At 34.5% G+C, this 14,771-nt stretch overlaps 1 protein-coding gene across 1 annotated transcript; it reads left to right on the top strand.

The window, feature by feature from the left end:
• The first annotated feature begins 2,830 nt into the window (after positions 1-2,830).
• LOC124919277 (cucumisin-like) lies at positions 2,831-5,691 on the top strand. Its single transcript, XM_047459487.1, has 7 exons — positions 2,831-3,075; positions 3,183-3,696; positions 3,785-3,885; positions 4,025-4,240; positions 4,330-4,441; positions 4,867-5,080; positions 5,168-5,691. The coding sequence occupies exons 1-7, from the start codon at positions 2,831-2,833 to the stop codon at positions 5,689-5,691; spliced, it is 1,926 nt and encodes a 641-aa protein (XP_047315443.1).
• The last annotated feature ends 9,080 nt before the right edge of the window (positions 5,692-14,771 follow it).

Genomic DNA, 14,771 nt, shown 5'->3' with positions numbered 1-14,771 from the left:
CTTTCTAAGATTAATTTCGGAAAGTCGGTAGAGTCCGTCGGGTAGTTAATCATTCTTCTCAAGAACTTACGAGCTCGATAATCTATTAAGTAATGTTTTTTGTTTTTATTTTTATTTAATTTCTCTTAATGTCATGTTTTTGTCGTTGTGGTCAAACGATTTTCATCATTTTTAATATACATTACCTCTTTAAAAAAAATATATATCTTAAATTACAACAAAGATGGTATAAAATAGTGAGAAAAGAGGCACTAATTTACAAAATGTCAAACAGTTCTTATTCTTAGTGTTTCTATAGCTTTTAGAATCTATAAAAAGACTTACAAGAACCTCTCTTCCAATCTTAAGTAAGAAAAAAACATCTCCTAAAATGAAGCAAACAAGAAATTCATTTGTTGCATGTTTTCTTAAATTATGTGCAATTTATGTTATTCTCCTTGCATGCACCAATGCAAATGACCAAGATCGACAGGTACATGTTTATTATTTTCTTCAATTTTTAACATATATAATTTCTTAGGCATGTTTGGCATATTTAATAATAAATAATTTATATGACAAGATACTTAACTAAAAAATATATCCCTCTAAAGTCACATGTTCAAATATATAGAGATTAATATGATGGACTATAATAATCCCTCAAAATAGATCATTAGTTTGGTTTTTGAGTTATTCGAGTTTATCGGTTCAGGTTTTTAATTTTTTTTGACAAATTCGAAAACCAAACCGAATTCAAATAAATTCTAATAAAATTGAACCGAATTCGAATTTCATCTTCGGTTCGAATTCAATTTTTTAATAAATTAAATATAATTAAATCAGTTATATAATATATAATTAAATAAACAATAAAAATTTTAATCAGTTTCGGTTTGATTTTCGAGTTTAAACTCAACCTCACCGAATTTGAATTCGAATTGATTTAAAATTCAATTAAAAAAAATAAAATTCAAATTCGTTTAATATTCCTTTCAAACCAAATATTAATAATGTTTATCTTATCACCTATATCCATTTTCTTTAAATTAATGTATATAATTTATTAATTCAAAGGTTTGATTGGGCCAAAAATAACTTGTAGAGGAGAGAATAGTCTTTGTGAAAAGAAAATTTGATAGGCTAAAAAAAAGCTTTAAGAAACCAGGACAATATATTTCTTTTTCTTAATAGTAATAACTAAGGCTTTAAATTGCACAAATGAAAGCAAAGTAAAATTTGTTTAAACTATTTGTCACTATGTTTAACCTTTTTTATTTTGCCATAATTTTACCAACACTTATTATTTATTGAAGATTTTTCTTTCTAAAACCTATGGAATTTGCAGAAAGATATTTTAAAGTATTGACATTTATATTACCAAGAAATTCCTTCAACTATAAATTATTTGCAATAAATCAAGAAACTCTATTTAAAATATGCAGATTAGAATAACTATTAAATAATAATATAAATACTTATTATAGGGTCAATATATAAGCCCTTAAGCTACAGACAAATATATTTAGGGGCTGAGTTGAGATTAAGCACAACCCAAACAACAATTATTACCTACTGAATTTTTTATATATCTAAATCTTTTAAATGTAATAACAATAATGTATTTAAATTAATTGTACAATTCTCATCAAAAGCATTTAAAAAAACATCTTACATTAAGTTCAATCCCCAATTATTTTATATTTTTTTATACTATGTTCAGACCTCTTAACTCTAATTTATGGCTATATCCCTCAATTGAGCAATGTCCTAGTCTTTGTGTCCATTTTTTTTTAGAATTTGTACTTTGAGTTACAATTTAAAATTTATTTATATTAGAAAAAAATTAACCAAATTACATATAACATAAATATTATAGTAAATAAACTTAAAGTAATTAAATTTATAATTATAAAAGAAAAATGTTAATATACAAATTAGTAAAGAAAAGTATGAAGGGTAGAAGTGTATTGGTGGGAATATAATATTCGGCTTAACTGATATTATTATTTAAAAAAAAGGTTAGTGTGATATAAATAATTTTCGTTTAAGTATAACAACAAAACAATACAAAACATGAGTGTTTACCTTGTCACAAAACACAACGAGATTAACAATTGAAGATCAACGCGGTAAACATGAGTAAAAAATGTTTACCCAAGAAAAAAACATAAACATAAAATCAATTTTTAATGAGCTCGGAGATATTTAATAAGATCAATGAGTTCACCTACTGTTCTAATTTTTTAGTTTGTAATGTTTAGTTTGGATGCAATATAGAACATGTAAATAATATAATCGACTCATTCTTGGTACTTAAAATATTGTATTAGACTCCATCTAAAATAGATTTAAATTGTCATTCAAATATTATTACCAACTATTTTTATATTTACACACTAACATATTTATTATTTTATTCAGGGGTATATAGTCTACATGGGAGACTTTAAACTAACAATTGGCATCCCTCCACCTATTTTGCATTCAAGATTTCTAAAAAATGCTCTTGGCCCGTAATATATCACTAATGTCATGTTTTTTAAACAATTTCTTTTCTTCTCATTTTTAGTTATTAATACAAAAAATCAAATATTCGATTAAAATATTTGATAATATTATTGTTTACTTATATTGAAGTTTATTTTTTTTGTCTTGAACAGAAATTCTTCTGCAACAATTATTTACAGTTACAAGAATAGTTTCAATTGTTTTCTTGCTCTATTAAAGAACGACGAAGTTCAACGAATATCTTGTAAGATGATCAATAACTTCTCAAGAACTTATAAATTCTCTTATTAAATCACATACATATATTAATTAAATGCTTTGATTTAATTAATTATCAGCAATGAAAGAAGTTGTGTCAGTGTTTCCAAATAGAAAAAATTATATGCTCACGACAAGATCATGGGACTTCATAAATTTTCCGCAAACAATTAAAAGAGAAAAAACAGTTGAGAGCAACATCATTGTTGGAATAATAGATTCGGGAATATGGCCAGAGTCGAAATCCTTTAGTGCTGCAGGATTCGGGTCTCCACCAACAAAATGGAAAGGTTCATGTAGGGGACTAACTAATTTCACTTGTAACAAGTAAGACATAAATTTGAATATGCGTGAAATAATTAGTTTATTTAAAAATTAATATTGATTTAAACAATATTTAATTAAATTTAATAACATATTATGATTGAATGCAGCAAAATCATTGGAGCAAGGTATTACAATAAGAATGGTCACTTCTCCACAAAGGATGTTCTATCTCCAAGAGACACCCATGGTCATGGAACTCATATGGCCTCAATAATTGCAGGCAACATTGATAATTCAGCAAGTTTTTTTGGTCTAGGTAGTGGTACAGCTCGAGGAGGTGTCCCATCTTCGCGGATTGCCGTATATAAAGTATGTTGGTCCTCTGGTTGCGATGACGTCGACGTCATTGCAGCATTCGCCGATGCCGTCAAAGATGGCGTCGACATAATATCGATTTCTATGGGAGATGAAAATTCTAGAAACTATTTTATGGATGCTTTATCTATTGGGAGTTTTAAAGCAATGAGACATGGAATTTTAACCTTAGTGCCGGCTGGAAATAGGGGTCCAAAACCTTGGAGTGTAATGAATGTTTTTCCTTGGGCAATAACCGTCGCAGCAAGCACTATTGATCGGAATTATTTTACCAATTTGCACATGGGTAATGGTGCGGTTGTTACGGTAAAATTAAAGTCTTTCACTACCATTTCATTTTGTTTAAACAGAACGCGCGTAAATATAATGATTTTTATTAATTTCACTAACACAGGGAGTTTCAATAAACATGTTTAATCAAACTCGTGTCTACCCTATGGTGTATGGTGGTGATGTGCCAAATAAAAGAATGAATGCTTCTAGGGAAGCAGCTAGGTATATATTATATACACAATCATTCTAATACTATGAAGTTATGATTCTAATATTTGTAACATTATTCTTAAGTTTATATATATAAACTTGTCAATCAAATCTTTTGTTTAACAGTCTTATTGGTTGGTCTTAACTACAGAATGTGCAGAAAAAACTCACTCGATACTACATTGGTAAAGGGAAAAATTGTCATTTGTGAGGAATATAATTTAGGAGTCGAAGCTCTTTCTGTTGGTGCAACTGGTATGGTGATACGAGGTCCTCGAAGAGAGGACTGTAAAGCGTATGTCCTCCCCACAACTTATGTTACCGGGAATGGGGACATCCAAGTGAGGAAGTATTTTATGTCATCAAGGTATATGTATATGCACTATTTAAGTTGTTCTAAAATTATATGTATATTATGATTTTGTTCATTTATTGATTTTTATTATTATTAAGCAGTAATCCAACTGCAAGCATATTCAAGAGTAATAGAGGTTTTGATTTTTCAACGCCATATATTGGATCCTTCTCATCTAGGGGACCAAATCCTATATCACATCACATACTCAAGGTTTGATAGATTTTTCACTTAGTCTTTACATTTTCTTAATTTTACATTTTTAATGGTACATTTAATAATACTATGAAATTGATAAGCGTTTAAGTATAAAAGAAAAAAAACATAACGGTGGAGAGAAAAACAAATAAAAAATAATTAATGTGTGCAAAAATTCTATAATATGACAAAAAGATCTCCGGTCAAGTCTAATCTATCAGTTTTACATATCAAACCTCGTATAATGTCAATTTTAGAACAATATGATATAGTTTCAGTATCTCCAACCCATAATGGAAAAAAATTGTTATTCAACTTTAGTTGTAGAATCTTTTAATCCATAAAAATCATTTTGAAATAAGTGGAATCTAGTTCAAGTTAACAATTACCATTATATTTATCTTACAATAAATCATACGAATTTTCTCCTTATCTTGTAGCCCGATTTGTGTGCGCCTGGTGTTCAAATCTTGGCAGCATGGACACCAGTGAATGCTCCTACTAGGGAAGAGGTAGATAAGAGAAGGTCGTCATATAACATCTTATTTGGTACTTCAATCGCATGTGCACACGTTGCTGCTGCGGCCGCTTATGTCAAATCTTTCCATCCATCGTGGTCTCCGGCTGCTATAAGATCGGCCCTTATGACCACAAGTATATATATTATTAATTATTTAAGAAACATTATCAAAATACTTCTCATCCTATACAATCGTTAAATTTAAAATAATTCTTTTACAGCCTTCAAGATGAGTGAAACAGCAACTCCTGATGCAGAATTTGCTTACGGAGCAGGTCTCATAAACCCTGCAAGTGCCATTAATCCCGGCCTTGTGTATGATACAAAAATAGTTGAATATGTGCAGTTCTTGTGTGGGCAAGGCTACACAAAGGAGCAATTGCGTCTTGTTACAGGTGACTACTATACTTCTTGCACCGATTACGGGAGTATAGATTCTTTAAATTTGAACATACCTTCATTTGCTATCCGTGTTTATCCTTCTGCTCGATTTAATGTCAACATGACTAGAAAAGTTACAAATGTGGGATCGTTATCATTTGTTTACAAAGCTGTGATTTCGGCTCCACCGTCACTAAAAATAAGAGTGGTTCCCGAAACACTTACTTTCTCTAGTGTTGGACAAACTTTACCATTCACTATGTTTGTTGAGGGAATAATTGATGGAGTGAGCTTGGTTTCCGCATCTTTGAGCTGGATAGGTCCCAGAAACATAGTGAGGAGCCCTATTGTTGTTTTTTATTAACAACAACCATGATGATATGACATGGAAAATCCTAGTAATAAACATCTTTCATATGATATATAAATGAGGATGAATGAGACTAATGAGTTTTTGAACAAGGATTGTTTAAGGAGAATGTGTGTCTCCAATTTATGTTTGTTGTGTGTTATTGTCCTAATAATTGAGGTTGTTTTACCCTAAATATTAAGATTACTTTATTTGCTCGTTGTTTGTACATTTGATTTTAGGTTACTAGGTTTGTTCTCATTTTCTATGTTTACACACATTCTTTATCCCTTCAACATTTATATTATCTAGTGAATGAAATCCTTATTACAAATCTTAATTGTCACGCCCTGAATCAAATTTATATCGAGACACGACAACCGGCGCAATTTATTAACTAAATGATTAAAGAGAAATGATAGATGGAACGACTCCGCCAGAGACTCCCCACGTGACATGCCATGTGAAATATATATTTTTTTTAAATAAAAAATAAAACAACAATTTTTTTTCACATACGATTTTGATCAAATCTTAGTTTTCCTCTTCCCTTTCCCTTTCCCCTTCCCCTTCCCCTAAACTCCTTTGAAAATTCTACAAAACTCGGAGGCCAGAAGGGGAAGGGAAAGAGGAAGAGGCGAGATAGAGAGAATGCTAAGGTTTAGGGTTTAGAGTTTAATCAAAATCTCATGTGAGAAGAAGGAGAGGCACATGTGGAGAGTTACTACTGTTGGAGAATTGGTCCTCTATCATTTCTCATAATAAAAAATGTGCAGGAAAACAAACTATTATTAAATATGTTCATACTAATGTAATTAATCACTGCATAGTTGTTTCAATAATAATTATTCTCAAATTCTAGCAATAATAATATAAAAGACAAACTAAAATCAATACTAGTTATATAGTTTTATAAGAAAGTTTAATGTTTCAATGTTTGATATTTTCAACCAACTAAATTTTAATCCGAAAAAAAATAGTCATCATTAATGAATGAGCTTGTCACACCCAGTATATAACATAAACCTTCCAACCATCAAAGTCAAATATTATGTGTCCGGTTAAATGATTAAGTATGTTGACAGATTATGTGTTTAAACCCCGGGAATTAGTCACACTTTAAAGGAGAAGCGGAACTCAGCGTTCTAAGAAAAAAAACATTTGACAACATTTAGAAAATATATCTATAAATTATATCATTTAATATTGTAGACACTCATTTTCACCCCCAATTTTATACTTTATACTTGTAATAAATTATACAAACCTTGTGGAGAAGTCTTTGTCTTAAAATATCCATCTTCCATGGCCATATTTTCACTTAAAGAAAAATGCAGAGAATGACAATTATCTACAAAATGAATATAATATGGATCATGATTCAACAAATTATTTTATACGAAATGAAGCCTAAATTCACACTATAATCTAGATCGAAATCTATAAAATAGTTTGATCTATATCATGACTCAAAAAACAATCTTATACCAATTGAAAAATAAACCACTTTCAATTTAAACTTTGGAGGTTTTTCAAAAGGATCATGATTGTGGAAAAGATTACAACAAACTACTATTTTCCAAATTTATATTCTCAAATGATATTATGTTTCTAGTTCTGACAAAAAATTTATCGTCTCTTTTAACGTTCAACAAGAGAAAACAAAGACAAAATCAACACAAAATCAGCACAAATTATATGTTACTCTAACAATTTAGTTAAGGGTTTAAAACGTTCTTCCAATAAAAACTCCAATCCGCACAAAATCAGCACAAATAAAAGAACAAATGTTAATCAATCAATGAAAACACGATTTGCATTTGTTTTACAATCAGTTCATTTCACTATTGTCTCTACTCCTAATGTTAACGTCCAAAATCGATAATCAAATCGATAAAATGAAACTATTCAATAAAACTATTTGAGATGACGCAACATCGATAATCAAATCGAATGGAGATGGATAAAATAATGGTGAAGAAAAATTTACCGGCGATGTGAAAGTGAAGATCGGTCACAGACAAACGATTTGTCAATAGAAAAAATGACGAGATTTCACCGAGTTGAGGGTAGGATTTAGTTTAGCTCTAGTTTATTCCACTCTGTTCGGTCCAGTTTTCTAATTGAAAGACAACGGAGTGCCGGAAATGGTCGTCGGTCGGTCTATCGGGCCGGAAGAAGGAAGGAAGGAATGAAAGAAGATAGAAAATATAAAAAAAGATTACCTTTTCAACATTTTTATTTCCCACAATGAGATCTGCTATTACAAATGATATTATCCATTTTGTACCACCTTCATAAAATATATGGTTTTTTTCTCTCTTCAATACTTTTGACTTATTCTTTAAAATAATTATTTTTTGTTAAGGTGCATTCTCAATACGGTTGGCGAGAATGCCCTCAACCATTTCCACCGTATTTGGTGCACCGTTGTCTACGGTAATCATCACCTCCGCTCCACCTTTGGAGGAAGTCTTTATACTTAGGGATGTCAATAGGGCGGTTCGGGGCGGGGAATACATTTACCATCCCCGCCCCGTTTTAATTTCAGGGATTTTTTTAATACCATCCCCTCCCCATTCAATTTTTTTCGGTTTTGGAGAATACCACGGGGCACCGTTAATATATTTTTTAAAAAAACATAAATAAAAATTATACAATAAAATTATATAAATGAATTTTTTAATATAATATATATTATAAAATATTAAAATTTTATATTATTATAAAGAAATAACCTTACTACTCTTATAAAATATAGTGAATAAATAAATATGTTGGTGATTTAATATATTTAATTATGTTTATGGTATTCGAGGCAGAATCGGGGTGAAATCGGGCGGGTCGGGGCGAGGGACACAAATACCATCCCCGCCCCATCCCCGTTTGGTTTCGGGGGAAAACCGTCCCAAACGGGGCATTTCAATTCGGTTTTCGCGGGGCAGTTTCAAATTGCCATCCCTATTTATACTCCAACGGATCATCATTCTTACCCGTAGACTCCACTATGTGGGTTTCCCCACAAGGAAGTTGGAGGACGGCCTGAACATCTTCCTCATCGATGGGAATCTCCTCTTCATTCATAAGTTTAATAGTGGCTCTTGAAACATCGTATTTATGCACCAAAAATTGGCACAACAGGTGCGGACACTAGAATATCCATAGTAATAATAGGGAGCCAAATCCAATATCTTGGATCCCACGCTTTTGCTCATCGTTAAGGTTTTGTATCAAGTTATACAAACCTTGTGGAGAAGTCTTTGTCTTAAAATATCCATCTTCCATGGCCATATTTTTACTTAAGGAAAAATGCAGAGAGACTGACAATTATCTACAAAATGAATATAATACGGATCATAATTCAGCAAATTATTTTATACCAAATGAAGCAAATTCACACTATAATCTAGATCGAAATCTATAAAATAATTTGATCTATATCATGACTCAAAAACAACCTTATACCAATTGAAAAATAAACCACTTTCAGTTTAAACTTTGGAGGTTTTTCAAAAGGATCGTAATTGTGGAAAAGATTACAACAAACTACTATTTTCCAAATACATATTCTCAAATGATATTATATTTCTAGTTCTGACATAAAATTTATTGTCTCCTTTAACGTTCAACAAGAGAAAACAAAGACAAAATCAACACAAAATCAGCACAAATTATATGTTACTCTAACAAGTTAGTTAAGGGTTTAAAACGTTCTTCCAATAAAACTCCAATCAACACAAAATCAGAACAAACAGAAGAACAAATGTTGATCAATCAATGAAAACACAATTTGTATTTATTCTACAATCAGTTCATTTCACTATTGCCTATACTCCAAATGTTAACACCCAAAATCGATAATCAAATCGATAAAATGAAATTGTTCAATGAAACTATTTGAGACGACGCAACATCGATAATCAAATCGAATGGAGATGGATAAAATACTAGTGAAGAAAAACTTACCGGCGATGTGAAAGTGAAGACCGCTCATAGACAAACGATTTGTCACTAGAAAGAATGATGAGATTTCACCGAGTTGAGGGTAGGATTTAGTTTAGCTCCAATTTATTCCACTCTGTTTGGTCCAGTTTTCTATCGGAAAGACAACGGAGTTCCGGAAATGGTCGTTGGTTGGTCTATCGGGCCGGAAGAATGAAGGAAGATAGAAAATATAAAAAAGATTACTTTTTCAACCTTTTCATTTCCCGTAATGAGATCTGTTGTTCTAAATGATATGTTCTATTTTGTACCACCTTCACAAAATATGTGAGTTTTTCTTTCTCTCTCTTTAATACTTTTTATTTATTTTTAAAATAATTAATTTTTGTGAAGGTGCATCTGTAGTACGGTTGGCGAGAATACCCTCAACCATTTCTGTCGAATTTGGTGCACCGCTGTACAGCAAAATGACCGGTTGTAGGAAGGAGTGACTTAATATCCGTTGGAGTTGGTGTGACCGTTGGGGTTGATGTGGCGGTTCCTCCTCTTCCAAGATTTTTCAAACCGCTCATAAAATGAGTCAGTTACCTCTTTTGTGATTACCTGGGCCTGGTTCAACCCTTCGCCCGGACAAGTTGGGACTCCAAGCTCTAGGAGCAGACAACTTAGTTGAGGAACGAGACCGACCGTTCGAACGCCAATCATCCAGATTAGGACGTCGAACAACACCCTTGACCAGTTGACCGGTGTACCCGTGGTTATAGCGGCCATCATGTTGAAAGCAGCGGTACAATAAGTGTTGGTTACATCCCTCCCTAGGATGCTTCGACCGATCACGTCGTTGAGAAGCTGGTATTCAGCTCTCAAAAGTGACTTGGCACCGTGGTCATCAACGGGTTGATTTGACCGGGCAAAGGTTAAGGAGATCTCGGCCTTTAGTTCAGCCGGAACATTGAGATCGGTCAGCCTATGCTTTGGAAGGTCGAAACATCTTGCAAAGTCGCTTTCGGTGAAGTCGAATACAATCCCTCCCACCTTTGACTGAATATGTGTGTCAAAGTGAGGAGTTCCTCGGTAAACCCTGGCATTGTAAAAGAATTCCAGGTCTGATTCAGAATAGATGACATGTTTGTCATCTAGAAAGTGTTGGAGACCAGTGTCTTCAAGTGACTTGATCATCTTGAAGACATCGTAGTGTTCAGTACTTAGAGCAGATTTGAAATTCACTTGAAGGATGTTTAGAAACTGAGACATTTTGTCTTAGTGAGAGAATGAGTTATATCTTCTGATTGTTTTGTTTAAGGTTTGCCTAACTTATATATTAATGGAGGGATGATCTTATTATCCAGTGTGTCACAGGTAATGGTGTCTATTAACCATAGGATAAAATGTTTTGCATGAAATAAGCATGTCTACAGCTTAGGTTGTTGGTCATAGGCCTGGACTGTGAAAGATATCATATTTTCACGTCTTTTGAGATATGACCATTTTATTTTGAAAAGGCAGTTTTTCAGAACAGATAAGTTTTAAACACAGATAATTATTTCACTTTTGTTTGGAAGCCAAATAATCCGAAATAAGCTATTTCTGAACCGGTCAGTTATTAGTTGTTCGTCCCGATGCGGTTATTTGGTGCATGCACTAAGTAACCGGTCGGTTTACTCTGACTGATAGACCAGGCGGTTCTTCCATAGAAACCTTGGTAAATTTGGAATCCGACAATTTAGGAGGAACTACCGGTTTTGTCTGTCCGAACCGATTTCCCTTTTTAAGCATCTTTAGGGATGATCTGACTAATGTCGGTTAAACCGAGTGTGAGTCTGAATTGAGAAAACTTAGCTTCCTGTAGAAGCTTTGTGAAGATATTGGCTACTTGTTGATTTGTCGATACGTATTCCAGCCGGATATGCTTCAGCATGACATGTTCCCGAATGAAGTGGTGCCTTATATCAATGTGCTTGGTTCTAGAATGTAGAACTGGGTTGTAGGTGATTGCTATGGCACTTGTGTTATCACAGAAGATTGGGGACTCTTCGGCTGTGATACCGAAATCCTTCAGTTGTTGTTGAATCCATAGAAGTTGTGAACAACAACTTCCAGCTGCCAGATATTCAGCTTCTGCGGTTGATGTGGCCACCAATGTCTGTTTCTTGATGTGCCATGACACAAGCCGATCACCTAGGAATTGGCATGTTCCGCTTGTGCTTTTTTATCAACCTTGCAACCTACATAGTCTGCATCTGAGTAACTTGTTAGGTTAAAAGATGAGTCCTTTGGATACCACAGGCCGACGTCAGGAGTTCCCTTAAGGTATTTCAAGATTCGCTTTGCGGCTGTATAGTGGGATTGTTTGGGATTAGCCTGAAATATTCCACACACACCGACCGCAAATAGAATATCCAGTCTACTTGCTGTTAGGTATAGGAGAGAGCCGATGATTCCTCGGTAAGCGGTCAGGTCCACTACTTGACCGTCATCATCCTTGTCCAATTTGACCGATGAGCTCATTGGAGTAGCGGCTGAGGAGCATGTGTCCATCCCAAATTTCTTTAGAAGTTCCTTAGTGTACTTGGGTTGGCTTATGAAAGTTCCTTCTTCGAGTTGTTTAACCTGAACACCTAGGAAGAAACTTAATTCTCCCATCATACTCATTTCAAATTTGTTAGTCATCAGAGTTAAGAATTTATCACATAACTTAGGATCGGTTGAACCGAAGATAATATCATCTACATAAATTTGAACAAGTAGGATATGTTCCTTTTTCTCAAACTTAAAAAGTGTTTTGTCCACCGAACCAATGGTGAAATCATGTTTTAACAAGAATGCGATTAGTGTGTCATACCAGGCTCTAGGAGCTTGCTTTAGACCGTATAAAGCTTTGTTTAACCGATATACATGGTTTGGTAGTTTAGCATTTTTGAAACCGGGTGGTTGCTCTGTGAGTTTAAGCATTGATTGTCAGAAAATATAAAGTTGTAGGCCTTTATTGATGTTAGTGTATATAATATAATAATATATTATATTGATATATTATTATATTATACAATATAATATATTATATTATTATATTGTCTTTTATACCATTAGGGTATATTTAATTATTAATGGGCTTGGGCCTATATGTATAAGTAATTTAGGGTTCTAGGCTAATTACTCCTATATAAGGATTGTTTGTAAAGGTTGAATATACAACACTCAAGTTTTTTCAAGATTTTTTCTTCTTTAGCAAATATCTATTTTCCAGAGTTTCATATCTTCATAGTTGTTCTTAGAAAGATCCAATAGTCAAAGCCAACATTTGGTATCAGAGCTAGATTGAAGAACATGTCGTCGACAAGATCAACCAGAGATGCGGCGGCAATGAAGATTGGAAGAGAAGGGAATGTGACGCTCTCATATCCGTTACTCACGAAGAGTAACTACTCGGTTTGGGCATTGAAGATGCGGGTAAACTTACAAGCACAAGGAGTGTGGGAAGCCGTGATGCTCGAAGATGTCGACGAACGAATGGATAGAATGGCTCTCGACGCCATCTATCAAGCACTCCCTGAGGACGTCCTTCTCATGGTGGCTGAGAAAGATTCCGCTAAGCTAGCGTGGGAGACGCTAAAGACAATGCATGTTGGAGTGGAGAGAGTCAAAGAGGCAAAAGTGCCAACCTTGAAGACACAATTTGAGGCGATTCGTATGAAGAATGGGGAATCGGTGGATGATTTCGCCATGAAATTGACATCCATTGTGACTGGTATCCGCTCGTTAGGAGAGAAGGTGGAGGAGATCTCCATCGTCAAGAAGTTCCTTAGAGCCTTACCACAAACATACATGCAGATCGTTACAGCGATCGAACAATTTGGTGACCTCAAGAATATGATCGTCGAAGAGATCGTCGGTCGTCTCAAAGTCCACGAGGAGAGACTTCGCGGATACGGAGACCAAGAGGAGGAGCATCTATTACTCACGCAAGATGAATGGATGTCACGAATGAAGAAAAACGGAGAAGCCGATTTTTCTTCTGGATCATCGAGTCGTAGCGGCAACGGTGGAGATAACCGAGGTCGTGGCAGAGGGCAAGGGCAAGGTCAAGGTCAAGGGCGAGGTTGTGCAGAAAGCTCACCTCGACAAGAAGGTACCAAGCCCCGCAAAGACAAGAGCACAGTGAAGTGCTACGCTTGTCAAAAGTATGGGCACTACGCGTCTAAGTGCCCTAACAATAGATCTGACGGTGAGGTAAACCTCACTAGCTTCTATGATGAGGAGCCAGCATTAATGTTTGTTGAGGTAGTGACGAAAACTTTTCCCGAAGAAGATGATGCAAACCTCACTAGCTTCTATGATGAGGAGCCAGCATTAATGTTTGCTGAGGTAGTGACGAAAGCTTTGCCCGAAGAAGATGATGCAAACCTTGCTAGTTTCTATGACGAGGAGCCAGTATTAATGTTTGTTGAGGGAGACGAGAAGACAAACCTTGAAGAGTTCATGTAAGAACCATCCAAGGAGGAACCAGATGTGGTGTTGTTCAGTGAAGAGAAAGTCATGGAGAAACTCCTCGCAAGTGGCGATGAGTGTAATCACACTAATGTGTGGTACCTTGACAATGGAGCAAACAACCATAGGAAGGGCCATCGAGAGAAGCTCAATGAGCTCGACGAGAAAATTACCGGAAATATGAAGTTTGAAGACGGAAACAAGGCGCACAAGTTTCCTAATTCATCTTACGGGGAAATCTATGTGAGCAGAGACTCTATATTCGAGGAGGAGAAGAAGTGGGAGTGGTGCAACAACAACAACAAGCTCGTATAAAATCCCGTGGAGTTCGGAATCCTACGAGATGTCTATGTGGAGGCACCACTAGTAGAGATGGATCTTGATAAATTGTTATTGCTCACCACCGATGAGCCAATAACATATCATGAGGTGGTAGTCGAAGAGTCGTGGAATGAAGCCATGAACAAAGAGCTCGAATCTATCAGGAAGAATAAGATATGGGAGTTCACCAACTTACCACCCGGTCACAAGACCATCGAGTTAAAGTGGCTTTTCAAGTTGAAAAGAGACAGCGAAGACAACATCTTCAAGCACAAAGCGAGATTGGTAGCAAAAGGCTATGTGCAGAAGCAAGGTAATGATCTTGAGGAGAACTTTGCACCGGTGAC

The sequence above is a fragment of the Impatiens glandulifera genome, chromosome 1, assembly GCF_907164915.1.
Source record: "Impatiens glandulifera chromosome 1, dImpGla2.1, whole genome shotgun sequence".
NCBI classification, from domain to species: Eukaryota; Viridiplantae; Streptophyta; class Magnoliopsida; order Ericales; family Balsaminaceae; genus Impatiens; species Impatiens glandulifera.
This window is presented reverse-complemented; position numbering and strand designations above follow the sequence as displayed.

Bases quoted from the DNA above. Each gene is read 5' to 3' on its own strand.
- LOC124919277 (XM_047459487.1), top strand. From the start codon at position 2,831: ATGAAAGAAGTTGTGTCAGTGTTTCCAAATAGAAAAAATTATATGCTC. The intron at 4,241-4,329 runs GTATATGTATAT...ATTATTAAGCAG, and splicing joins AAGTATTTTATGTCATCAAG to TAATCCAACTGCAAGCATAT. The intron at 5,081-5,167 runs GTATATATATTA...ATTCTTTTACAG, and splicing joins ATCGGCCCTTATGACCACAA to CCTTCAAGATGAGTGAAACA.